Here is a 25,744-nt window from a genome sequence, read left to right as displayed (position 1 = left end):
AGGGCCGTTTCCTTCACTTCCTACAGTCGGGAGTGACTTTGGGCCTAAAATTGGGTTCCATTAAGGTCTAGATTTAGGCCCTGTCTATTTTCTTTCAAAAAGAACTGGCTTCTCTGCCTGAAGTTCAGACGTTTGTAAAGGGAGTGCTGCATATTCAGCCCCCTTTTGTGCCTCCAGTGGCACCTTGGGATCTTAACGTGGTGTTGAGTTTCCTGAAGTCACACTGGTTTGAGCCACTTAAAACCGTGGAGTTAAAATTTCTCACGTGGAAGGTGGTCATGCTGTTAGCCTTGGCTTCAGCTAGGCGTGTGTCAGAATTAGCGGCTTTGTCACATAAAAGCCCCTATCTGGTTTTCCATATGGACAGGGCAGAATTGCGGACCCGTCCACAATTTCTGCCAAAAGTGGTGTCATCTTTTCATACGAACCAACCTATTGTGGTGCCTGTGGCTACTCGTGACTTGGAGGATTCAGAGTTACTAGATGTAGTCAGGGCTTTGAAGGTTTATGTAGCCAGAACGGCTAGAGTCAGGAAAACTGAATCGCTGTTTATCCTGTATGCATCCAACAAGCTGGGTGCTCCTGCTTCAAAGCAAACTATTGCTCGCTGGATCTGTAACATGATTCAGCAGGCTCATTCTGCGGCTGGATTGCCGCTGCCAAAATCAGTAAAAGCCCACTCCACAAGGAAGGTTGGCTCTTCTTCGGCAGCTGCCCGAGGGGTCTCGGCATTACAGCTTTGCCGAGCAGCTACTTGGTCAGGTTCGAACACTTTTGCAAAGTTCTACAAGTTTGATACCCTGGCTGAGGAGGACCTTGTGTTTGCTTATTCGGTGCTGCAGAGTCATCCGCACTCTCCCGCCTGTTTGGAAGCTTTGGTATAATCCCCATGGTCCTTACAGAGTCCCCGGCATCCACTAGGACGTTAGAGAAAATAAGATTTTACTTACCGGTAAATCTATTTCTCGTAATCCGTAGTGGATGCTGGGCGCCCGTCCCAAGTGTGGACTTCTTCTGCAATACTTGTATATAGTTATTGCTTAAATAAGGGTTATGTTATGGTTGCATCAGGGTTGATCTGATGCTCCGTTGTTGTTCATACTGTTAACTAGGTAAGTTTATCACAAGTTATACGGTGTGACTGGTATGAGTCTTGCCCTGGATTCCAAAATCCTTTCCTTGTACTGTCAGCTCTTCCGGGCACAGTTTCTCTAACTGAGGTCTGGAGGAGGGACATAGAGGGAGGAGCCAGAACACACCAGAATCCAAATTCTTTCTTAAAGTGCCCTGTCTCCTGCGGAGCCCGTCTATTCCCCATGGTCCTTACGGAGTCCCCAGCATCCACTACGGACTACGAGAAATAGATTTACCGGTAAGTAAAATCTTATTTTTAATTTTTTTTGTATTCTTTAGTTCTTGGAACTAGCTCCAGAGACAAATTATCAGTTATAAAACATATTATCAATAAAATCATTTCCGTAAAATCAATAAAATAAGCATCTGAACTTGTATCTAAATTAGGAAGCTACAGTACTATAAACTGTGTATCAACCTGTAATTTTGGGTAAGATCCGTTGTATATAGATGTACATACTTGTCCTGTGTTTATGTGCGATTAGTTTAATTGTGTGACTAGCTGGCTCTGCAGAGTTTTGTGTCAGGTTACAATTTAATAATGATAATAATACAGAGTTGTGTCTTTTTTCTAAGATCCCAGTGTTGGCGGCTTTATAAAGGTTGCAGACTTTGAAATGGCAGCAAGGAAAGGTGAGATGTGTGGAATATAATGCAGATGTGTTACTGTGTCTGCCTCTTTTACAAACACTTGCTTAAATGTTGTTTAACCACACGTATGGGATACGCAGCCAGGAGTGACCTGACCAGGTCGTATCCCATACGCCGGTGCTTCCCTGCTGTGTCCCCCATCTTTAATGGAGGAAGACTTCCTCCTGCCGCTGCAACTATGCTGATCAGCTGCAACAGGGGGTACTGATGATCAGTCTCCTCTGCCCCACTGCGCTCAGCAGTGAGGTGGGGCTATAGTGGGGGGAGGGGAAGAGGTTGTTGTAAAAGGTAGGGGGTTATCTTCTGGCATTGGGGGTGGGTAGGGGGCTGTATAATGCTGCCCAATTTATATATATATATATATATATATATATATATATATACATACATATACTCCATGGAGAGGGGGAGCACTAAACAATAGGGGTCCATTGACACTGGGGGTGAGGGTGAGTTGCTCTGCCGCTGAGATCTGTTGCCACTTGTGGGGTAGGGGTTGAAACTGTTGGGGATCTTTTGACACTGGAGGAACTATTTCTGATGGGGAGTGGGAAGTAATTTTACAGATGGGTCCTATGGACACGGTGGGGATTGGGGGGTAAGAGCGGTGAAACACCCCCTAGGTATATTTTTATTTTATTTTTATTTTTTTAAAGGGGGTAGAAAAAATAAATATCGCCTGTTAAGTGGTTAAAGCAATTTTAGATGTATACATAAAAGTATACTGTACTGTACTGTAGTTCTTTCAATATATGCAGTCTTTTCTATACCCTTTTTATTCACATGGTGATGTGCATGCTAATTAGTAGGCCAGAAGAAGCAACATTTGTCATTCTAAGCACTAAATGCCCATGGTACTAAGCCCAACTTGAATATTCATTTGAATATGAATGAAGGTGGCTGGTATAGGTCTTTCAGTAGCTATAATAATGTGTAGCCCCTCAATTCACGGCCCATAATCCTAAAGGCTCAACCAAAAATTTTCTTTGCATTCCAAATAGAATGCAACAGAAGAGCCCTGCCAGGGAAACAGCACAGAGAAGCTACATTGTTTCCTGTGCCATCTACTTGGAGAGCAGTGATAGATGTGGCATGGATGGGAGACTATGAGAAGACTGTGCAGACATCCTCTCTATAGATACCCCTGTAACTCCATTTCTCATGATCTCTGCAAGTGGCTAAAAGTAGTTTAAGCTTGCTGTACCACAGATTCTGGAGCCATGCAGACAGATTGTTGATCTCTGGCTGGTGACCGTTAACTGTTTGTAGTCTAGATTGTACTAGAGGGTCTCCCTACACCCTGCTCTGCCTTGGCTCTGAACATACCGGTGTGGTTTGTAGCTAGAGACCCTGATCTGGTCAAATGAATGATGGCAAGAGCATAATCTAAATAATATGCTAAGAGGGGCGCTGTGTCGCTGGCTCTGATTTCTGTGTCTCTCTGAGGACCCTGCCTACATATACTGAGTTTTCATTAGGGTGTGTGTGTGTCCAGGGACTGTGTGTCTTGTACAGCAGAATGCCTCTCATCCCCTGGGGACTCACTACCCTGTCTGTACTCAGGATAGTTTTCACTCCCAGTTCAGTGTTGCTGAACCCCCATGGTTGGCCTCCATTAAAGGGATGATTTCAAATATTTCTACTAAGCTGTCTCATACTGTGAATGAGACAAAATTCTTACAGCAGTCTATGGATGACCTTATAAATAGATATTCAGCTCCCATTCCTGCACCCCACACTCTTGCCATTTGCCCACAAAAACATACTCTGGCCCAAATCATGCAGGGTGATACTGATCCCGACACGTATGATCCAGAGGAGGGTGAAGTGGATGCGAGTGGGGGGGGATGCTGTACTGTCACGGGGTATACAGGCCCTCATTGAGGCTATCAGATCTGTCCTACATATTCCTGACAAGACTGAATGATGTGGAAGAGGAATCTTATTTTAACACTAAAAAGAAATCCTCAGCTACTTTCCCCGCTTCAAAGGAATTAAATGCCCTGTTTGAAGAGATGTGGGTGAACCCTGACAAAAAGTTTCAGATCCCTAAAAGGCTGATTTTTTTCTTTCCTTTTCCTGCGGAGGATAGGAAGAAATGGGAAAATGCGCAGATTGTGGATGCATCAGTGTCCAGGTTGTCACGTAAGATAGTCTTACCGGTTCCCGGGGCCGCGTCACTGACCGCAAAATTGAGACCACTTTCAAATCTTTATACACTGCGGCTGGGATGGCCCAGAGGCCCACTATTGCTTGTGCATGGATCACTAGGGCCATTGCTAAGTGGTCAGGTAACCTAATTTACGGCTTAGATTCCTTACCCAGGGGGGAGATTATTTTACTCCTACAGCATATTCAGGATTCTGCTAGCTTTAGGATGGAGGGCTTAAAGGAAATTGGTTTGCTCAACGCACACACCACTGCCATGACAGTGTCAGCACGCAGAGGCTTGTGGCTACACCAGTGGACTGCGATGCGGATTCCAGCAAAGGCGTGGAAAGACTACCATTCACGGATGAGGCTCTTTTTGGAGATAAACTGGATACGTGGATATCCAAAGCTACGGTGGGTAAGTCTACATACCTTCCTTCCGCAGCAACCCCAGCTAGGAAAACCTACTCTGCTCCAACTCTGCAGTCCTTTCGGACTGCTAAATTTTAAGGAAAATCCAAGGGTTCTTCTACAACCTTCAGAGGCGGTAAAAGTAAACCCAGAAAACCCACTGCTGCAAGTTCTCAGGAACACACCTCCGGATCTGCTTCCTCAAAGCTTTCAGCATGACGGTGGACCGCACTGCCTGGAAGACAGGCAGGTGGGAGCCCGGTTACGTTATTTCAGTCACATATGGGCGACATCATGTCAAGATCCCTGGGTCAAAGAGCTTATCGCACAGGGATACAGACTGGAATTTCAGGAACTTCCACCTCCCAGGTACTTCAAATCCGGCTTACCAGCTTCTCCAGAAGCAGGTTTGACTTTGCAGGCAGCGATTCAAAAACTGGTACAGGTCATTGTTCCAGTTCCATTACACCTACAAAACAAGGGTTATTATTCCAACCTGTTTGTAGTACCGAAACTGGACGGTTCGGTAAGGCCCATTTTAAACCTCAAGTCACTGAACCCGTACTTACGGGTGTTCAAATTCAAGATGGAGTCTCTGAGAGCGGTGATCTCAGGTCTGGAGGAGGGGGAATTCCTGGTGTCTCTCGACATCAAGGATGCGTACCTTCACATTCCGATTTGCCCGCCTCATCAGACATATCTAAGTTTGCACTGCAGGACTGTCACTACCAGTTTCAGGCCCTGCCATTTGGCCTCTCCACTGCACCGAGGGTTTTCACCAAGGTGATGGCAGAGATGATGTTTCTCCTCCGCAAACAGGGAGTGAGCATCATACCATACCTGGACGACCTGCTGATAAAAGCGCCTTCCAGGGAGAGGTTGTTGGACAGCATTGCCCTCTCAACCAGACTTCTCCAGGATCACGGGTGGATTCTGAACCTACCAATATCCCACCTGGAACCAAAATGGAGGCTTCCGTTCCTAGGAATGATCCTGGATACGGAGGAACAAAAGGTGTTCCTTCCCTTGGAAAAGGCATTGGTGCGGTCAGTGGTGCGGGATGTCCTAAAACCAACCAGGATATCGGTGCATCTGTGCATTCGCCTACTGGGGAAGATGATAGCCTCTTACGAGGCTCTGCAGTACGGAAGGTTTCATGCCAGACCATTGGACAAATGGTCCGGATCACATCTTCACTTGCACCAGAGGATACGTCTGTCGCCAAAAGCCAGGAGTTCTCTTCTATGGTGGCTCCAGACTTCTCACCTGACTGAGGGTCGACGGTTCGGGATTCAAAATTGGATTCTGCTAACTACAGATGCAAGCCTCAGAGGTTGGGGAGCAGTCACCCAAGGAGAACAGTTCCAAAGAAAATGGTCAAGTAAGGAAGCCATTCTTCTGATCAATATTCTGGAACTGAGGGACATATACAATGCCCTTCTACAGGCATCGCATTTTCTTCAAGATCAAGCCATTCAGGTTCAGTCGGACAATGTGACGGCCGTAACGTACATAAACAGGGCGGAACGAAGAGCAGAGCTGCAATGTCAGAGGTAACAAAAATTCTCTGGGCAGAAAGACACGCGGTGGCGCTGTCGGCACTCTTCATTCCGGGAATAGACAACTGGGAAGCGGACTTTCTCAGCAGACACTACCTCCATCCAGGAGAGTGGGTGCTTCACCCGCAGGTATTCGAGTCCTTAACAAGTCTGTGGGGAATTCCACAGATAGACATGATGGCCTCTCGTCTCAACAAGAAGCTAAAGCGCTATTGTTCCAGGTCGAGGGACCCACAAGCAGTGGCGGTGGACGCTCTGGTGACTCCATGGGTTTACCAGATGGTTTACGTGTTCCCACATCTTCCACTGATCCTAAGAATTCTCAAAAGAATAAAAAGGGAAAAGGTTCAAGCAATTCTCATTGCTCCAGATTGACCGAGAAGGGCCTGGTACGCGGATCTACTGGAGTTGCTCCTGGAGGACCCGTGGCCTCTACATCTGCGAGAGGATCTTCTGCAACAGGGGCCATTCGTCTATCAAGACTTACCGCGGCTACGTTTGACAACATGGAAGTTGAACGGCAGATTTTAGCCCGGAAAGGCATTCCGAACAAGGTTGTTATTCCAACCCTGATCCAAGCTAGGAAAGGGGTAACGTCTAAACATTACCACCGTATTTGGAAAAAATACGTCTCGTGGTGTGAAAACAGGAAATATCCTGCAGTGGAATTTCAACTGGGACGTTTTCTCCTTTTTCTAGTCAGGTGTGGATGTGGGTCAACGTTTGGGCTCCTTGAAAGTTCAGATTTCGGCCTTGTCCATTTTCTTCCTGAAACAATTGGCTTCCCTCCCTGAGGTTAAGACATTCTTGAAGGGTTTTCTGCACATCCAACCGCCCTATGGTCTCCCACGGCACCTTGGGATCTTAACGTGGTGTTGCGGTTTCTGCAATCGGACTGGTTTGAACCTTTACAGGAGGTAGACGTTAAGTGTCTTACGTCTCACAAAAGCCCCTATTTGGTTTTTCATGAGGATAGAGCTGAACTCAACTCGTCAGCAATTTCTTCCTAAGGTGGTGTCTGCGTTTCATACCAACCAACCTATTGTGGTTCCGATGCTTACGGACACCTCTGCTACCTCAAAGTCCCTAGTTGTTGTGAGGGCTTTGAGGATGTACGTGAAGAGGACAGCTCGTCACAGAAAATCTGACTCACTGTTCTCTATGATCCCAAGAAAATTGGGTGTCCTGCTTCAAAGCAGTCTATTGCTCGCTGGATCAGGCTTACTATCCAGCAGGTTTATTCATCGGCAGGATTGCCGATTCAGAAAGTACAGGCTCACTCTACTATGTCAGGTGGTTCTACCTGGGCGGCTGCCCGGGGAGTCTCGGCGTTACAGCTCTGCCGAGCAGGTTCAAACACGTTTGCTAAGTTCTACAAGGTCGATACTTTGGCCTCTGAGGACCTTCAGTTTGGTCAATCAGTTCTGCAGGAACCTCAGCACTCAACCACCCGGTTTGGGAGCTTTGGTACATCCCCATGGTACTAATGTGGACCCCAGTATCCTCTAGGACGTAAGAGAAAATAGGATTTTAATTACCTGCCGGTAAATCCTTTTCTCGTAGTCCGTGGAGGATACTGGGCACCCGCCCAGTGCTTCGTGTTTCCTGCCCTGTTAATTCGTTAAGTAATGTTGTTGGTTCCGCTGTTGCTGTTCCTGTTCAGTTTGGTAGTATGGTTTTCCTCTTGTTTGTGTGTGTGCTGGTTCGAATGTCACCACTGTTCAGTTAGACATACTTCGAGAGAAGAATTTGTCTCCTCGAGCACAGTTTCTAGACTGAGTCTGGTAGGAGGGGAATTGAGGGAGGAGCCAGCCCACACTATTGATTTCTTAAAGTGCCCATGGCTCCTAGTGGAGCCGTCTATACCCCATGGTACTAATGTGGACCCCAGTATCCTCCACGGACTACGAGAAAAGGATTTACCGGTAGGTAATTAAAATCCTATTTTTTAAAATTTCCAGTCGGTAGGCATGAATCTCTGCTGTATAAGGACGTAACTCATATTCAGTCTTCATATCTGGTGACCGTGATGTCCCCTGTGCAGGAACAATCCTCTTTAACAGCATATATGCATACTTATTACATGTTGGGTTTTTTAACAATATTTACTTTATTGACTCACCAAGGAAATAACAGCAAGTCCTCAAGTGAGAGTAAACCATATACAATGAAAGACAGCAGAGTCCATCAAGACCAAACAAAAAGTCTTCGAAACAAAATATTGATAAATGTATTGTATAGTAGAGCAAATAATATGGAGAGCTTGGAGTCGAGCCAAACGACAGAATCCCGAGGTTGCTTGTGGGGAGTTTGGGTTTAGGCTGCAGGGAGAGGGTTAGGGCTAGGCTCCAGGAAAGGGGGGGTTAAGTTTAGGCACCATCGGGGAGGGTTAGGGTTAGGCTGCGGGGAGAGGGGGGGAGGGTAGAGGTAGGCTAGGACTGCGGTAAGGTGGGGTTAGGTTTAGGCACCACCAGGGGAGGGTTAGGGGGAGAGGGTTAGCATACTTACCCGACCCTTGTCAGGATTCTAACCATCAGGATGGCGCAGTCGGTATTCTGACTGCCGGCATCCAGAACGACAGCATTTCAGCCACAACCCTAGCCAAGTAGCCTTAGTCCAGTGAAATAGAAATTGGCGGATCTTGGAGAAAGATATGTGTACATACTACAGGGTACTGCAGAAACATGGAATGATAGCATCTTCAGTGGAAGCAGGAAGAACCTCTGTGAAACGTTCCCATGTGGCAAAAAAATGTTTTGTTGTTCTTTCTGGAGCGATGCTTCCAATACTTCTAATTTTATAAAACTAGCCATTGCTTGGCACTCTTGCATGCTCTCCTAGATCATAGTGCCAATGATCACCAAATGTCCTTCATATGCTTGATATACACAAGCAGCCACAAGGAAATAGTTGCTTTTCTTTGGTTTTATAAGTATTAATTATTTAAGAATGTCATAGATTTTGAAATTTTCCATCAAATGCGACCACTTCTGTATATTGGCAGCAAAACAATATACGGAAATATTTAGAACTTTTCACCCATTCAGTCTGGCAAGAGCAATAGGCACTATATAGCACTTAGAACTTTGATATATGATTTATTTTTCCTATGGACCGTAAGCTGTCGAGAAGGGCCCTCTTTCCTCTTTGTCTCTCTGCTAATAACCAGTCTTATTTTATTTATTTGTTCTGAATTGTAAAGTGCTATAGAGCATGTTGGGGCTGTATAAATAAATGTTTTTAGAAAGTGTTTTTTTTTTCTTTTTTATTAATAGAATGTATGGCCATAGAAAAGAAAGCGGGCGAGAATGCATTCCTCTGTATGGATTTGACTTATATAACACGTCTTCTTAAGGAGATGGGTTTTCCAAAAGACAAACGACTTAAGGTAATATCTATAAATTGCTCTTTTCAAGTATAATATTGTACATTTAATATGAGATTCTTGTAATGCCCCTTTCAGACACAAATCTTGCGTTTGATCCGGGATAATGAACACTGTTTCAACCTGTATTTATACCCCTTTCACACCGAGCCAATGACCCAGGAAAAACCAAGGGCTTGTGTCGTCGTGAATGGATTGACCTGGGTCTGAGCCGGATATGCCGTGTACTGAAAGAGTGTTCCCAGGTGTAATGTTAAAAATGTGACCTTTGACCCACGCGAATAGTCTGTGTGAAGCTTGCATATTGTCCTTGTTTATAGCAAAACATCCTGTTGTCTAGAACAGAATTCCTGCTCAGTGACATGCGCAGATAAGATGTTATTGTGCTTAAGATATGTTAACAGCATAGAAAACTAAGGGCGGTATCCAGGGGTGCTGGAATGCTTTAGGTGGGGGGGGTTAGAAAAAAATATATTTTTGCAACCCCATGGTGCAAGGCCAGTGGTGCAAGTAGAAATATTTTCTTAGTGGTACTGAGTGCCGAAAAATGGGCGTGGTCATGTGTTGTAACACACGACAGACCCTTTTTTGGGGGGGGGATTCTGGAGGCAAGGCTAAAAATATATAGTAATGCCTCCAGTATAATAGAAATAATAAGAATTTACTTACCGATAAATCTATTTCTCATAGTCCGTAGTGGATGCTGGGGACTCCGTAAGGACCATGGGGATAGCGGCTCCGCAGGAGACTGGGCACAAAGTAAAAAGCTTTAGGACTACCTGGTGTGCACTGGCTCCTCCCCCTATGACCCTCCTCCAAGCCTCAGTTAGGATACTGTGCCCGGACGAGCGTACACAATAAGGAAGGATTTTGAATCCCAGGTAAGACTCAAACCAGCCACACCAATCACACCGTACAACTTGTGATCTGAACCCAGTTAACAGCATGATAACAAAGGAGCCTCTGAAAAGATGGCTCACAACAATAATAACCCGATTTTTGTAACAATAACTATGTACAAGTATTGCAGACAATCCGCACTTGGGATGGGCGCCCAGCATCCACTACGGACTATGAGAAATAGAATTATCGGTAAGTAAATTCTTATTTTCTCTAACGTCCTAAGTGGATGCTGGGGACTCCGTAAGGACCATGGGGATTATAACAAAGCTGCCAAACGGGCAGGAGAGTGCGGATGACTCTGCAGCACCGAATGAGAGAACTCCAGGTCCTCCTCAGCCAGGGTATCAAATTTGTAGAATTTAGCAAACGTGTTTGCCCCTGACCAAGTAGCTGCTCGGCAAAGTTGTAAAGCCGAGACCCCTCGGGCAGCCGCCCAAGATGAGCCCACTTTCCGTGTGGAATGGGCTTTTACAGATTTTGGCTGTGGCAGGCCTGCCACAGAATGTGCAAGCTGAATTTTACTACAAATCCAACGAGCAATCGTCTGCTTAGAAGCAGGAGCACCCAGCTTGTTGGGTGCATACAGGATAAACAGCGAGTCAGATTTTCTGACTCCAGCCGTCCTGGAAACATATATTTTCAGGGCCCTGACTACGTCTAGCAACTTGGAATCCTCCAAGTCCCTAGTAGCCGCAGGCACCACAATAGGCTGGTTTAAGTGAAATGCTGAAACCACCTTAGGAAGAAATTGAGGCCGAGTTCTCAATTCTGCCCTATCCGTATGAAAAATTAGGTAAGGGCTTTTATAGGATAAAGCCGCCAATTCTGATACACGCCTGGCTGAAGCCAGGGCTAACATCATTACCACTTTCCATGTGAGATATTTTAAGTCCACAGTGGTGAGTGGTTCAAACCAATGTGATTTTAGGAATCCCAAAACTACATTGAGATCCCAAGGTGCCACTGGAGGCACAAAAGGAGGCTGTATATGCAGTACCCCCTTGACAAACGTCTGAACTTCAGGAACTGAAGCTAGTTCTTTTTGGAAGAATATTGACAGGGCCGAAATTTGAACCTTAATGGACCCTAATTTTAGGCCCATAGACAGTCCTGTTTGCAGGAAATGCAGGAAACGACCCAGTTGAAATTCCTCTGTAGGGGCCTTCCTGGCCTCACACCACGCAACATATTTACGCCAAATACGGTGATAATGTTGCACAGTTACATCCTTCCTGGCTTTGATCAGGGTAGGGATGACTTCATCCGGAATGCCTTTTTCCTTCAGGATCCGGAGTTCAACCGCCATGCCGTCAAACGCAGCCGCGGTAAGTCTTGAAACAGACATGGTCCCTGCTGGAGCAGGTCCTTTCTTAGAGGTAGAGGCCACGGGTCTTCCGTGAGCATCTCTTGAAGTTCCGGGTACCAAGTCCTTCTTGGCCAATCCGGAGCCACGAGTATAGTCTTTACTCCTCTCCTTCTTATGATTCTCAATACCTTGGGTATGAGAGGTAGAGGAGGGAACACATACACTGATCGGTACATCCACGGTGTTACCAGAGCGTCCACAGCTATTGCCTGAGGGTCCCTTGACCTGGCGCAATATCTGTCCAGTTTTTTGTTGAGGCGGGACGCCATCATGTCCACCTTTGGTTTTTCCCAACGGTTCACAATCATGTGGAAGACTTCTGGGTGAAGTCCCCACTCCCCCGGGTGGAGATCGTGTCTGCTGAGGAAGTCTGCTTCCCAGTTGTCCACTCCCGGAATGAACACTGCTGACAGTGCTATTACATGATTTTCCGCCCAGCGAAGAATCCTTGCAACTTCCGTCATTGCCCTCCTGCTTCTTGTGCCGCCCTGTCTGTTTACTCGTTCGGGCACAAAATCTTAACTGAGGCTTGGAGGAGGGTCATAGGGGGAGGAGCCAATGCACACCAGGTAGTCCTAAAGCTTTTTACTTTGTGCCCAGTCTCCTGCGGAGCCGCTATCCCCATGGTCCTTACGGAGTCCCCAGCATCCACTTAGGACGTTAGAGAAATATAGTGATACCTCCAGTATAATAGAAATATATAGTGATACCGCCAGTATAATAGAAATATATAGTAATGCCCCCAATTTAAGAACAATATACAGTAATGCCTCCATTATAACAGGAAAATACAGCCACTGTCACACTCCCAGTAACCCTGACAATGTGGGAGGAGCTGTCATGCTGCCAAGCACCATGGTCTTGTTGCTTTGTGGCACATTATAAATGGAGTAATGGCAAAGTGTGTGGCAGGTGGTACTGCGTACCCGCTGCCAAATTCTTAAGGGTACTCCGTGCCCGAGCGTACCTGCATACTTGCACCGCTGGTGCAGGCCCACTCTCCCTTTTTAGCCACCCACTGCTGTGCGGATGAGCGCTTACCTCCAGATCCATGCTGGCGGCATCTCTTTTAAGAACAGTCTGCTATCGCAGGGTGCTTTGTCCTCCTATATTCATTTGTGTCCTAGCCGCCGCTGGCCGTCTCTCCTTCACAGATGCATTACTGGGAGGAGGTGTGGCCGGGCTGGGATATCCCAGGACTATAGCCATACCTCCTCCCAGTAATACAGCTGTGAAGGAGAGACAGTCAGCCAGGACACAACTGAAGATAGGAGGACACGGGACCCTGCGGTAGCAGATTGTTTATAAAGAAGATGCCGCCTGTGGAGATCCAAAAGTAAGCACTCCCCTGCACCTCTGTCATATTTTGGGGGAGCAAGCTGCAAAAACACATGGGATCGGAGATAAATCCCTGATCCCATGTGTTATCGCGGCTCCAACGGCTGCTTATCGGAGATTGTGCTTTGCGTGCATGCTTAATCAGGGTCCACACACAGCTTTCCAGGTAAATAAATGACATGATTGCTACTTTACTGGCAGCATAAATGAAATGAAGACGACAAACAGCCTAGTTCCCCCATTCAGGGCACTAACTCACTTCTTCGCCCCTCACTGTACTTGGGCAGCTAGTCTGCATCACAAAGTCTTGCCTGCTGCTTGCAGGTACCCCAGGCTGCGGCCTGTCTTGGCTTGTCTAAGGCTACTCAAAGTCACTTAGTATTTGTTGGTTTTCCCCGTCTCCTACAGGTTTACACTGGCCTCCTGACCTAATCACAATCAAGGCTCAGTGGCCTGGTTTATTCCTAGCAACATAAACTCAGTTTGGTGGTCTTCGATGCCTTCTGTAGGTTTAAGCACTGGCCTCCTGTCCCTCAATGGCTTCCATAGCCAACTGGGCTCTTTGACTTACCTTGCAGCATGACTGCTTTCCCATCCTCACTTTGACTGGATACAGAGGCAACATTCTTCCAGACTGACTCACCTCCACAGCAATTAGGTGTTCTTACACATGCCTTTTCTTCCCTGTGTGGACAAATCCCTTCTGCCCCACACAAAATCCATGTTTGACTAATGCTATAGATCTATCTATCTACAGTGCATCTGGAAAGTATTCACATATCTTCACTTTTTCACATTTTGTTATGTTACAGCTTTATTCCAAAATGGAATAAATTCATTTTCTCTGACGTCCTAGTGGATGCTGGGAACTCCGTAAGGACCATGGGGAATAGCGGCTCCGCAGGAGACTGGGCACAAATAGAAAGCTTTAGTACTACCTGGTGTGCACTGGCTCCTCCCCCTATGACCCTCCTCCAAGCCTCAGTTAGATTTTTGTGCCCGAACGAGAAGGGTGCACACTAGGGGCTCTCCTGAGCTTCTTAGTGAAAGTTTTAGTTTAGGTTTTTTATTTTCAGTGAGACCTGCTGTCAACAGGCTCACTGCATCGAGGGACTAAGGGGAGAAGAAGCGAACTCACCTGCGTGCAGAGTGGATTGGGCTTCTTAGGCTACTGGACACCATTAGCTCCAGAGGGACCGATCACAGGCCCAGCCTTGGAGCTCGGTCCCAGAGCCGCGCCGCCGGCCCCCTTACAGAGCCAGAAGCAAGAACAGGTCCGGAAAATCGGCGGCAGAAGACATCCTGTCTTCCACAAGGTAGCGCACAGCACTGCAGCTGTGCGCCATTGCTTCTCAGCACACTTCACACTCCGGTCACTGAGGGTGCAGGGCGCTAGGGGGGGGGCGCCCTGAGCAGCAATAGAAACACCTTGGCTGGCGAAAATGCATCACATATAGCCCCCTGGGCTATATGGATGAATTTTAACCCCTGCCAGATTTCCACAAAAAGCGGGAGAAAGGCCGCCGAGAAGGGGGCGGAGCCTATCTCCTCAGCACACAGGTGCCATTTTCCCTCACAGCTCCGCTGGAAGGACGTCTCCCTGACTCTCCCCTGCAGTCCTGCACTTCAGAAACAGGGTAAAAAAGAGAGGGGGGCACTAATTGGCGGGATATTAACAATACAGCAGCTATAAAGGGAGAAACACTTATATAAGGTTGTCCCTATATATATATATATATATATATATATATATATATATATATATAGCGCTCTGGTGTGTGCTGGCATACTCTCCCTCTGTCTCCCCAAAGGGCTAGTGGGGTCCTGTCCTCTATCAGAGCATTCCCTGTGCGTGTGCTGTGTGTCGGTACGTTTGTGTCGACATGTATGAGGAGGAAAATGATGTGGAGGCGGAGCAATTGCCTATAATAGAGATGTCACCCCCTAGGGAGTCGACACCTGAGTGGATGGCTTTATGGAAGGATTTACGTGACAATGTCAGCTCCTTACAAAAGACAGTTGATGACATGAGACAGCCGGCTAATCAGCTAGTCCCTGTCCAGGCGTCTCAGAAACCATCAGGGGCTCTAAAACGGCCGTTACCTCAGATGGTAGATACAGACGTCGACACGGATACTGACTCCAGTGTCGACGGTGAGGAGACAAACGTGACTTCCAGTAGGGCCACACGTTACATGATCACGGCAATGAGAGAGGTTTTAAACATTTCTGATACTGCAAGTACCACTAAAAAGGGTATTATGTGGGGTGTGAAAAAACTACCCGTAGTTTTTCCTGAATCAGATGAATTAAATGAGGTGTGTGATGAAGCGTGGGTTTCCCCCGATAAAAAACTGATAATTTCTCAAAAGTTATTGGCATTATACCCTTTCCCGCCAGAGGTTAGGGCGCGTTGGGAAACACCCCCTAGAGTGGATAAAGCACTCACACGCTTATCAAAACAAGTGGCGTTACCGTCTCCTGATACGGCCGCCCTCAAGGAACCAGGTGACAGAAAACTGGAGAATATCCTAAAACGTATATACACACATACTGGTGTTATACTGCGACCAGCAATCGCCTCAGCCTGGATGTGCAGCGCTGGGGTGGCTTGGTCGGATTCCCTGACTGAAAATATTGATACCCTGGATAGGGACAGTATATTGTTGACTATAAAGCATTTAAAAGATGCATTTCTATATATGCGAGATGCACAGAGGGATATTTGCACTCTGGCATCAAGAGTGAGTGCGCTGTCCATTTCTGCCAGAAGAGGGTTATGGACGCGACAGTGGTCAGGTGATGCGGATTCTAAACGGCATATGGAAATATTGCCTTATAAAGGGGAGGAGTTATTTGGGGTCGGTCTATCGGACCTGGTGGCCACGGCAACTGCTGGGAAATCCACATTTATACCCCAGGTCGCCTCTCAGCATAAAAAGACGCCGTCTTATCAGGCGCAGTCCTTTCGTCCCCATAAGGGCAAGCGGGCAAAAGGTTCCTCTTTTCTGCCCCGGGGCAGAGGAAGGGGAAAAAGACTGCAACAGACAGCCAATTCCCAGGAACAAAAGCCCTCTCCCGCTTCTGCCAAGTCCTCAGCATGACGCTGGGGCCTTACAAGCGGACTCAGGCACCGTGGGGGCCCGTCTCAAGAATTTCAGCGCGCAGTGGGCTCACTCGCAAGTGGACCCCTGGATCCTTCAAGTAGTATCTCAGGGGTACAAATTGGAGTTCGAGACGTCTCCCCCTCGCCGGTTCCTGAAGTCTGCTTTACCAACGTCTCCCTCCGACAGGGAGGCAGTATTGGAGGCAGTTCACAAGCTGTATTCCCAGCAGGTGATAATCAAGGTACCCCTCCTGCAACAAGGGAAGGGGTATTATTCCACGCTGTTTGTGGTACCGAAGCCGGACGGCTCGGTGAGACCTATTTTAAATCTGAAGTCTTTGAACACTTACATACAGAGGTTCAAATTCAAGATGGAGTCACTCAGGGCAGTGATCGCGAACCTGGAAGAGGGGGACTATATGGTGTCTCTGGACATCAAAGATGCCTACCTCCATGTCCCCATTTACCCTTCTCATCAAGGGTACCTCAGGTTTGTGGTACAAAACTGTCACTATCAGTTTCAGACGCTGCCGTTTGGATTATCCACGGCACCCCGGGTCTTTACCAAGGTAATGGCCGAAATGATGATTCTTCTTCGAAGAAAAGGCGTTTTAATTATCCCTTACTTGGACGATCTCCTGATAAGAGCAAGATCCAGAGAACAGTTAGTAGTCGGAGTAGCCCTATCTCAAGTAGTGCTACGGCAGCACGGCTGGATTCTAAATATCCCAAAATCGCAGCTGATTCCGACAACACGTCTTCTGTTCCTAGGGATGATTCTGGACACAGTCCAGAAAAAGGTGTTCCTTCCGGAGGAGAAAGCCAGGGAGTTATCCGAACTGGTCAGAAACCTCCTGAAACCAGGGCAAGTCTCAGTGGTTCAATGCACAAGAGTCCTGGGAAAGATGGTAGCTTCCTACGAAGCGATTCCATTCGGCAGATTCCACGCAAGAACGTTCCAGTGGGATCTGCTGGAAAAATGGTCCGGATCGCATCTTCAGATGCATCAGCGGATAACCCTGTCCCCAAGGACAAGGGTGTCTCTTCTGTGGTGGTTGCAGAGTGCTCATCTTCTAGAGGGCCGCAGATTCGGCATTCAGGACTGGGTCCTGGTGACCACGGATGCCAGCCTGCGAGGCTGGGGAGCAGTCACACAAGGAAGAAATTTCCAGGGCTTGTGGTCAAGCCTGGAGACAACACTTCACATAAATATACTGGAGCTAAGAGCCATTTACAATGCTCTAAGCCTAGCAAGGCCTCTGCTTCAGGGTCAGCCGGTGTTGATCCAGTCGGACAACATCACGGCAGTCGCCCACGTAAACAGACAGGGCGGCACAAGAAGCAGGAGGGCAATGGCAGAAGTTGCAAGGATTCTTCGCTGGGCGGAAAGTCATGTGATAGCACTGTCAGCAGTATTCATTCCGGGAGTGGACAACTGGGAAGCAGACTTCCTCAGCAGACACGACCTCCACCCGGGAGAGTGGGGACTTCACCCAGAAGTCTTCCACATGATTGTGAACCGTTGGGAAAAACCAAAGGTGGACATGATGGCGTCCCGCCTCAACAAAAAACTAGACGGGTATTGCGCCAGGTCACGGGACCCTCAGGCAATAGCTGTGGACGCTCTGGTAACACCGTGGGTGTACCAGTCAGTGTATGTGTTCCCTCCTCTGCCTCTCATACCCAAGGTACTGAGAATCATAAGAAGGAGAGGAGTAAGGACTATACTCGTGGCTCCGGATTGGCCAAGAAGGACTTGGTACCCGGAACTTCAAGAGATGCTCACAGAGGACCCGTGGCCTCTACCTCTAAGAAGGGACCTGCTCCAGCAGGGACCCTGTCTGTTCCAAGACTTACCGCGGCTGCGTTTGACGGCATGGCGGTTGAACGCCGGATCCTGAAGGAAAAAGGCATTCCGGATGAAGTCATCCCTACCCTGATTAAAGCCAGGAAGGATGTAACCGTGCAGCATTATCACCGTATTTGGCGTAAATATGTTGCGTGGTGCGAGGCCAGGAAGGCCCCTACAGAGGAATTTCAACTGGGTCGTTTCCTGCATTTCCTGCAAACAGGACTGTCTATGGGCCTAAAATTAGGGTCCATTAAGGTTCAAATTTCGGCCCTGTCAATTTTCTTCCAGAAAGAACTGGCTTCAGTTCCTGAGGTTCAGACGTTTGTCAAAAGGGTACTGCATATACAGCCTCCTTTTGTGCCTCCAGTGGCACCTTGGGATCTCAATGTAGTTTTGGGGTTCCTAAAATCACATTGGTTTGAACCACTCACCACTGTGGACTTAAAATATCTCACATGGAAAGTGGTAATGCTGTTGGCCCTGGCTTCACCCAGGCGTGTCTCAGAATTGGCGGCTTTGTCACATAAAAGCCCTTACCTAATTTTTCATACGGACAGGGCAGAATTGAGGACTTGTCCTCAATTTCTCCCTAAGGTGGATTCAGCGTTTCACTTGAACCAGCCTATTGTGGTACCTGCGGCTACTAGGGACTTGGAGGACTCCAAGTTGCTGGACGTAGTCAGGGCCCTGAAAATATGTTTCCAGGACGGCTGGAGTCAGAAAATCTGACTCGCTGTTTATCCTGTATGCACCCAACAAGCTGGGTGCTCCTGCTTCTAAGCAGACGATTGCTCGTTGGATTTGTAGTACAATTCAGCTTGCACATTCTGTGGCAGGCCTGCCACAGCCAAAATCTGTAAAAGCCCATTCCACACGGAAAGTGGGCTCATCTTGGGCGGCTGCCCGAGGGGTCTCGGCTTTACAACTTTGCCGAGCAGCTACTTGGTCAGGGGCAAACACGTTTGCTAAATTCTACAAATTTGATACCCTGGCTGAGGAGGATCTGGAGTTCTCTCGTTCGGTGCTGCAGAGTCATCCGCACTCTCCCGCCCGTTTGGGAGCTTTGGTATAATCCCCATGGTCCTTACGGAGTTCCCAGCATCCACTAGGACGTCAGAGAAAATAAGAATTTACTTACCGATAATTCTATTTCTCGTAGTCCGTAGTGGATGCTGGGCGCCCATCCCAAGTGCGGATTGTCTGCAATACTTGTACATAGTTATTGTTAACTAAATCGGGTTATTGTTGTAGTGAGCCATCTTTTCTAGAGGCTCCTCTGTTATCATACTGTTAACTGGGTTCAGATCACAAGTTATACGGTGTGATTGGTGTGGCTGGTATGAGTCTTACCCGGGATTCAAAATCCTTCCTTATTGTGTACGCTCGTCCAGGCACAGTATCCTAACTGAGGCTTGGAGGAGGGTCATAGGGGGAGGAGCCAGTGCACACCAGGTAGTACTAAAGCTTTCTATTTGTGCCCAGTCTCCTGCGGAGCCGCTATTCCCCATGGTCCTTACGGAGTTCCCAGCATCCACTACGGACTACGAGAAATAGAATTATCGGTAAGTAAATTCTTATTTTTTCCCTCAAAATTCTACACACAATACTCCATAATGACAACAAGATTTTTGCAAATGTATTAAAAATAAAACACTAAGAAATCACATGTACATAAGTATTCAAAGCTTTTGCTCAATACTTTGTTGATGCACCTTTGGCAGCAATTACAGCTTCAAGTCTTTTTGAATATGATGTCACAAGCTTGGCACACCTATCTTTGGGCAGTTTTGCCTGTTCCTCTTTGTAGCACCTCTCAAGCTCCATCAGTTTGGATGGAAAGCGTCGGTGCACAGCCATTTTCAGATCTCTCCAGAGATGTTCAATCGGATTCAAGTCTGGGCTACCCAAGGACATTCACAGAGTTGTCCTGAAGCCACTCCTTTGATATCTTGGCTGTGTGCTTAGGGTTGTTGTCCTGCTGAAAGATGAACCGTCGTCCCAGTCTGAGATCAAGAGCGCTCTGGAGCAGGTTTTCATCCAGGATGTCTCTGTACTTTGCTGCATTCACCTTTCCCTCTATCCTGACTAGTCTCCCGGTTTCTGCCGCTGAAAACCATCCCCACAGCATGATGCTGCCACCACCATGCTTCACTGTAGGGATGGTATTGGCCTTGTGATGAGCGGAGCCAGGTTTCTCAAAACATGATGCCTGACATTCACGCCAAAGAGTTGAATCTTTGACCCATCACACCAGAGAATTTTGTTTCTCATGGTCAGAGTCCTTCAGGTGCGTTTTGTCAAACTCCGGGCGGGCTGCCATGTGCTTTTTTACTAAGGACTGGCTTCCGTCTGGCTACTCTATCATACAGGCCTGATTGGTGGATTGCTGCAGAGATGGTTGTTCTTCTGGAAGGTTCTCCTCTCTCCACAGAGGAATGCTGTAGCTCTGACAGAGTGACCATCGGGTTCTTGGTCACCTCCCTGACTAGGGCCCTTCTCCCCCAATGGCTCAGTTTAGAAAGCCAGCCAGCTCTAGGAAGAGTCCTGGTGGTTCCAAACTTCTTCCATTTACGGATGATGGAGGCCACTGTACTCATTGGGACCTTCAAAGCAGCGGATATTTTTCTGTACCCTTCCCCAAATTTGTGCTTTGAGACAATCCTGTCTCAGAGGTCTACAGACAATTCATTTGACTTCATGCTTGGTTTGTGCTCAGACATGCACTGTCAAGTGTGGGACCTTATATAGACAGGTGTGTGCCTTTCCAAATCATGTCCATTTCTCTATCATCCATAAGGGATATTGGGGAGACTTAGTACGATGGGGTATAGACTGTCCAAAGAAGCCGGTGCACTTTAAATTTCTTCACTGGGTGTGCTGGCTCCTCCACTCTATGCCCCTCCCACAGGCAGTTTAGAAAAAAGTGCCCTCAGGAGAGGATGCACATCTCTGCAGCTCCAGAGTTTTCCTCGGTTTATTTTAAATCTTTATTTTCGGTATGCTGTTTTGGCAACAGCATACCTGCACCGTGGGAGGCGGTCACCGGCCTTGCGAGGTGTCAGAGCCACTTCCCCTCTGCAGGACCGCTGTCCTTAGAGGTTGTTTGTACAGCGGGGCACTGAGCCGTAGCTGTCGCAATCGCAGCACGCCACACACCCCTGACACTTGCCGAAGGTGACTAGAGTGGTGAGTACAAACAGGGGGCCCCGCTAGGGAAGTCCCCTGGTTCAAGGTGCGGCTGACACACAAGGGAGGCATACGGGACCCTCCTGGGGGGGACCCGCTATAGCCCTGTGTAAACTGGCTAGCGGTGACTTAAACTAGCACTTGTCTGATGTTTTTAAGCACTTTAGGAGACATTGCCAGTATAAAAAAAAACGCTGGAGCTACCTCAGAGCGGGACCAGCGGCATTTTGGTGCCTTCCTCTGCTTACTGCAGCAGTAGCAGGCTCACACAGCTCCTCCTGACACTCAAGACACGCTGGAAAACTTGTACCGGGTGCAGCAAAGGGGGAGAGCCGCTATTGTACGTAATCTGTGTCCCATGCAGGACAAAAATCATAGGTTTTCACTGTTATATAATAAGCTTACAGCCTCACTAGGGCTGTGTAGCTGGGGTGTGCTGGTCTTCTCTCTCTCACATACAGTAAGGGCAGGCTTGCTAAGTATTATTGTCTGTGTGTATGTGTTATGTCATTGTGATGTACTGTGAACATGGGTAAACACAAACTATGCAGTGTATGCCACACCAGATTCTCTCCCTTATCATTTGATTCTGTATCCTGTGAACAATGCAGCCAATCTTCACAACTCAGTGAGGGGGCTGGGGGAGAGGGTTAAGAGCCTTCCTGGCTAGGGGCCCTTAAAAATATCATGTCTGATATGTCATCACAAGTCACTGCTAATATTCAGAAAACTCAGCTACTACAACAGGCTGTTGCAGACTTAGGGGGTCATTCCGACCTGATCATAGCTGTGCTAAATTTAGCACAGCTACGATCACTGACACAGACCTGCGGGGGGACGCACAGCACAGGGCTAGTCCGCCCCGCATGTTTGGCTGCCCCCCCCCCCACCCCACCCCCCACAAGTACAAAAGCATCGCACAGCGGCGATGCTTTTGTACTTGAGTAACTCCTGGCCAGCACAGCTCTTGTGGCTGGCCAGGAGTTACTCGTCGCAGCGACTGCATGTAACATCACACAGCTGCTGCGGCCTGTCCCCCGCACGGTCCGGCCACACCTAGTTGGCCAGACCACGCCCCGAAAACGGTGGCCAAGCGCCGCCTTGCCGCCCCCTCTCGCCCAGCGCCTGCCTCTACCTGTCAGTCAAGCAGAGGCGATCGCTAGGTAACGACGGCCTTTGGCCGTCTGGCATGCGTGGCGCAAGTGCATGCGCAGTTCTTACCCGATCGCACCACTGCGAACTGCAGCCTGCGATCGGGTCAGAATGACCCCCTAAGCTGCCAGGGCAGATGTTACACAGCCCCCCCTCTCTCACTCAGGACCACAAAAGCGTGGTTTACCTGCTCTACTCTGATTCAGCTGAAAAGGTACAGGAGGATGGGGAGAACTTGGATCCCGTTAGTGGGTATTGAACCCCTCATACGGACCGTGCTTTAACTCCCTCTAGAGGACGCTGCATCACAGCAGTCGTTTTTATTTACACAGAACAAGCCTAATGTCACTTTCTCTGATTCTGCAGAGTTAGATGACCTGTTTAAGTTAGCCTGGAAAAAAAACAGACGAAAAAGGCTTATCTGAGGTTTACCCTGCTGGACTATCACTACCACTTCCAGGCACTACCCTTCGGCCTGTCCACAGCTCTGAGGGTGTTCATAAAGGTAATGGCGGAGTTTATGTTCCAGCTCCGGGTCCAGGGGGTCAATGTTGTCCCTTACCTGGACGATCTCCTGATAAAAGCAAGATCCAGGGAGCTTTTATTGCTCCATATCGACCGCACTATCCAACTTCTGTCACACCATGGGTGGATTCTCAATTTACAGAAGTCCCACCTGGAGCCAACTCAGCAGCTCCTGTTCCTGGGGATGTTACTGGATACTGTGGCCCAGGAGGTGTTCCTCTCGGAGGTCAAAGTGAGAACACTTCAGGAGTTGGTCTGCATGGTGCTCTGACCTGCTCGAGTATCTATCCATCTTTGCATAAGATTGTTGGGGAAGATGGTTGCCTCACATGAGGCAGTCCAATATGGGAGGTTCCATGCCAGAACATTTCAAGTGGATCTCCTGAGCAAGTGGTCCGGATCACATCTACAGACGCACCGGATGATACGGCTGTCAGCTTAGGCCAGGATTTCCCTCCTGTGGTGGCTGAAGTCCTTCAATCTCCTGGAAGGTCAGAGTTTCGGGATTCAGAATTGGATCCTACTCACGATGGATGCTAGTCTGAGAGGATGGGGAGCTGTCATCCAAGGGGCTCAGTTCCAGGGCATCTGCTTCAGGCCTCTCTTCTGCTCAAGGATCACGCGATCCAAGTGCAGTCGGACAACACCACAGCAGTGGCGTACATCAATCGGCAGAGCCTGCTTGCGAGAGGTGTCAAAGGTACTCCTCTGGGCGGAAAGAAATGCAAGAGAGATGTCCACAATCTTCATTCCGGGTGTGAACAACTGGGAAGCGGACTTCCTAAGTCATCACGATCTCCACCCAGGGGAGTGGGGGCTCCACCATCAGGTCTTTCAGCAAATCATCGACCAGTGGGGCTGCCCACATATAGACATGATGGCTTCTCGACTCAACAAGAAGCTTCACTGGTATTGCTCACGAACCAGGGACCCTCAGGTGAGGGCAGTGGATGCACTGACGGCGCCTTGGCCTTACTGGCTGGTCTACGTGGATCTTTTGGACATGTCTGTCGAAGACCCTTGGCCTCTACCACTACGAACAGATCTTCTGCAACAAGGACCGTTCGTCTACCCGGACTTACGGCGACTTTGTTTGATGGCATAGAGGTTGAGCGGAACATCCTAGCTCACAAGGGCTTTTCCAAAAAGGTTATTGCTGCCATGGTTCAGGCCAGGAAAACTGTGACGTCAAAACACTATCATCATATCTGGAGATGTCTCTTGGTGTGAGGAACGCATGTATCCGCCTGCAGAGTTCCACTTGGGACATTTCTTACGTTTCCTGTAGGCTGGTGTGGATAAGGGCTTACGTCTGGGTTACATTAAGGTCCAGATTTCAGCTCTCTTAATTTTCTTCCAGAATAAATTAGCAGTGTTGCCAGAAATTGACCTTCTGGCAAGGGGTACTCCACATACAACCTCCTTTTGTGCCGCCTACGGCACCCTGGGATTTGAATGTTGTGTTGGAATTTCTACAGTCCTCCTAATTTGAACCTCTGATGGTCGAAAACAAGTACCTGACGTGGAAGACTGTGATGTTACTGGCCCTGACTTCTGCTAAACGTGTCTCAGAACATGGCGCCTTATCGTGTAAAAGTCCATACTTGGTCTTTTACGAGGATAGAGTGGAGCTCAGGACTAGGCAGCAGTTCCTACCGAAGATTGTGTCTGCGTTCCACCTGAATCAACCTTTTGTGGTCCCGTCAAATTCTGGCACTTCTGCTCCTCCAGAGGCATTGGATGCTGTGCGAGCCTTGAAGATCTATGTTAAGCGAACGGCTCGGATCAGAAAGATGGATTCCTTGTTCGTACTCTATGATGTGCAGAAAAAGGGTTATCCTGCTTCGAAGCAGTCCATTGCTCGTTGGATTAGATTTACTATCCAACAGGCCTATGTGTCGGCAGGCCTACCTGTTCCTAAGTCTCTGAAGGCCCACTCTACCAGATCGGTGGGCTCTTCTTGGGCGGCTGCCCATGGAGTCTCGGCCTTGCAACTGTGCCGAACTGCTACCTGGTCGAGGAAGAACACTTTTGTAAAATTCTACCAGTTTGATACCCTGGCCAAAGAGGATACCCAGTTTGGGCAGGCGGTACTGCAGAAGTCTCTGCATATTCCCACCCGTTCTAGAAGCTTTGGGACGTCCCCATCGTACTAAGTCTCCCCAATATCCCTTATGGATGCTAGAGAAAATAGGATTTTAATTACCTGCCGGTAAATCCTTTTCTCGTAGTCCATAAGGGATATTGGGCGCCCGCCTCAGTGCGTTGACTTTTCTGCAGGTTGTCTTTTTATATGGTTACCTGTTCAGCTATTGCTGTTTGTTTCCTGCCGTTGTTGGTTATTTTATGTTCGTGGTGTGTAAATCTCACCCCTTATTGTTGTTCCTTCTCTCAAATATGTCCTTTCTCCTTCAGGCAGTGTTTTACCTATAACTGCCTGTGGGAGGGGGCATAGAGGGGAGGAGCTAGCACACCCAGTGAAGAAATTTAAAGTGCACCGGCTCCTTTGGACCCATCTATACCCCCTATCGTTCTAAATCTGTCCCCAATATCCCTTATGGACTACGAGAAAAGGATTTACCGGTAGGTAATTAAAATCCTATTTTACCACTGGTGGACTCCAATTAAGCTGCAGGATCATCAGTGGAAACAGGATGCACCTGAGCTCAATTTTGAGCTTCATGGCAAAGGCTGTGAATACTTATGTACATGTGATTTCTTTTTTTTAATAAATTTGTAAAAATCTCAAAAAAAAACTTTATTCATGTTGTCATTATGGGGTATTGTGTGTAGAATTTTGAGGGGGAAAAAAATTAATTTATTCTATTTTGGAATAAGGCTGTAACATAACAAAATGTCGAAAAAGTGAAGCCCTGTTAACATTTTCCAGATGCACTTTATATCTTTTTGTTATACGTTGTTGAATACCTATTGTTTATTAATAAACTGCTGTTTGCTTATATTACATTATGTATTACATTAGTGTGCTATATCTTCAATTACAGAATGTGTGAACCTTGTGTTT

The 25,744-nt window shown here is 47.8% G+C and overlaps 1 protein-coding gene across 2 annotated transcripts in view; it reads left to right on the top strand.

Moving 5' to 3' along the window:
• Window positions 1-25,744, top strand: part of ENTPD6 (ectonucleoside triphosphate diphosphohydrolase 6) — a 131,454-nt gene that overhangs the window by 103,827 nt on the left and 1,883 nt on the right. For both annotated transcript variants that reach the window (XM_063918128.1, XM_063918129.1), the window contains exons 12-13: window positions 1,711-1,767; window positions 9,182-9,294. In XM_063918128.1, coding sequence (XP_063774198.1) covers window positions 1,711-1,767; window positions 9,182-9,294 — 170 coding nt within the window. The remainder of the gene's footprint in view (window positions 1-1,710; window positions 1,768-9,181; window positions 9,295-25,744) is intronic.

Source organism: Pseudophryne corroboree, chromosome 4 (genome assembly GCF_028390025.1).
Source record: "Pseudophryne corroboree isolate aPseCor3 chromosome 4, aPseCor3.hap2, whole genome shotgun sequence".
Lineage (NCBI taxonomy): Eukaryota > Metazoa > Chordata > Amphibia > Anura > Myobatrachidae > Pseudophryne > Pseudophryne corroboree.
The sequence above is the reverse complement of the archived record's forward strand: the minus strand, read 5'-3'. Positions and strand labels throughout refer to the sequence as shown.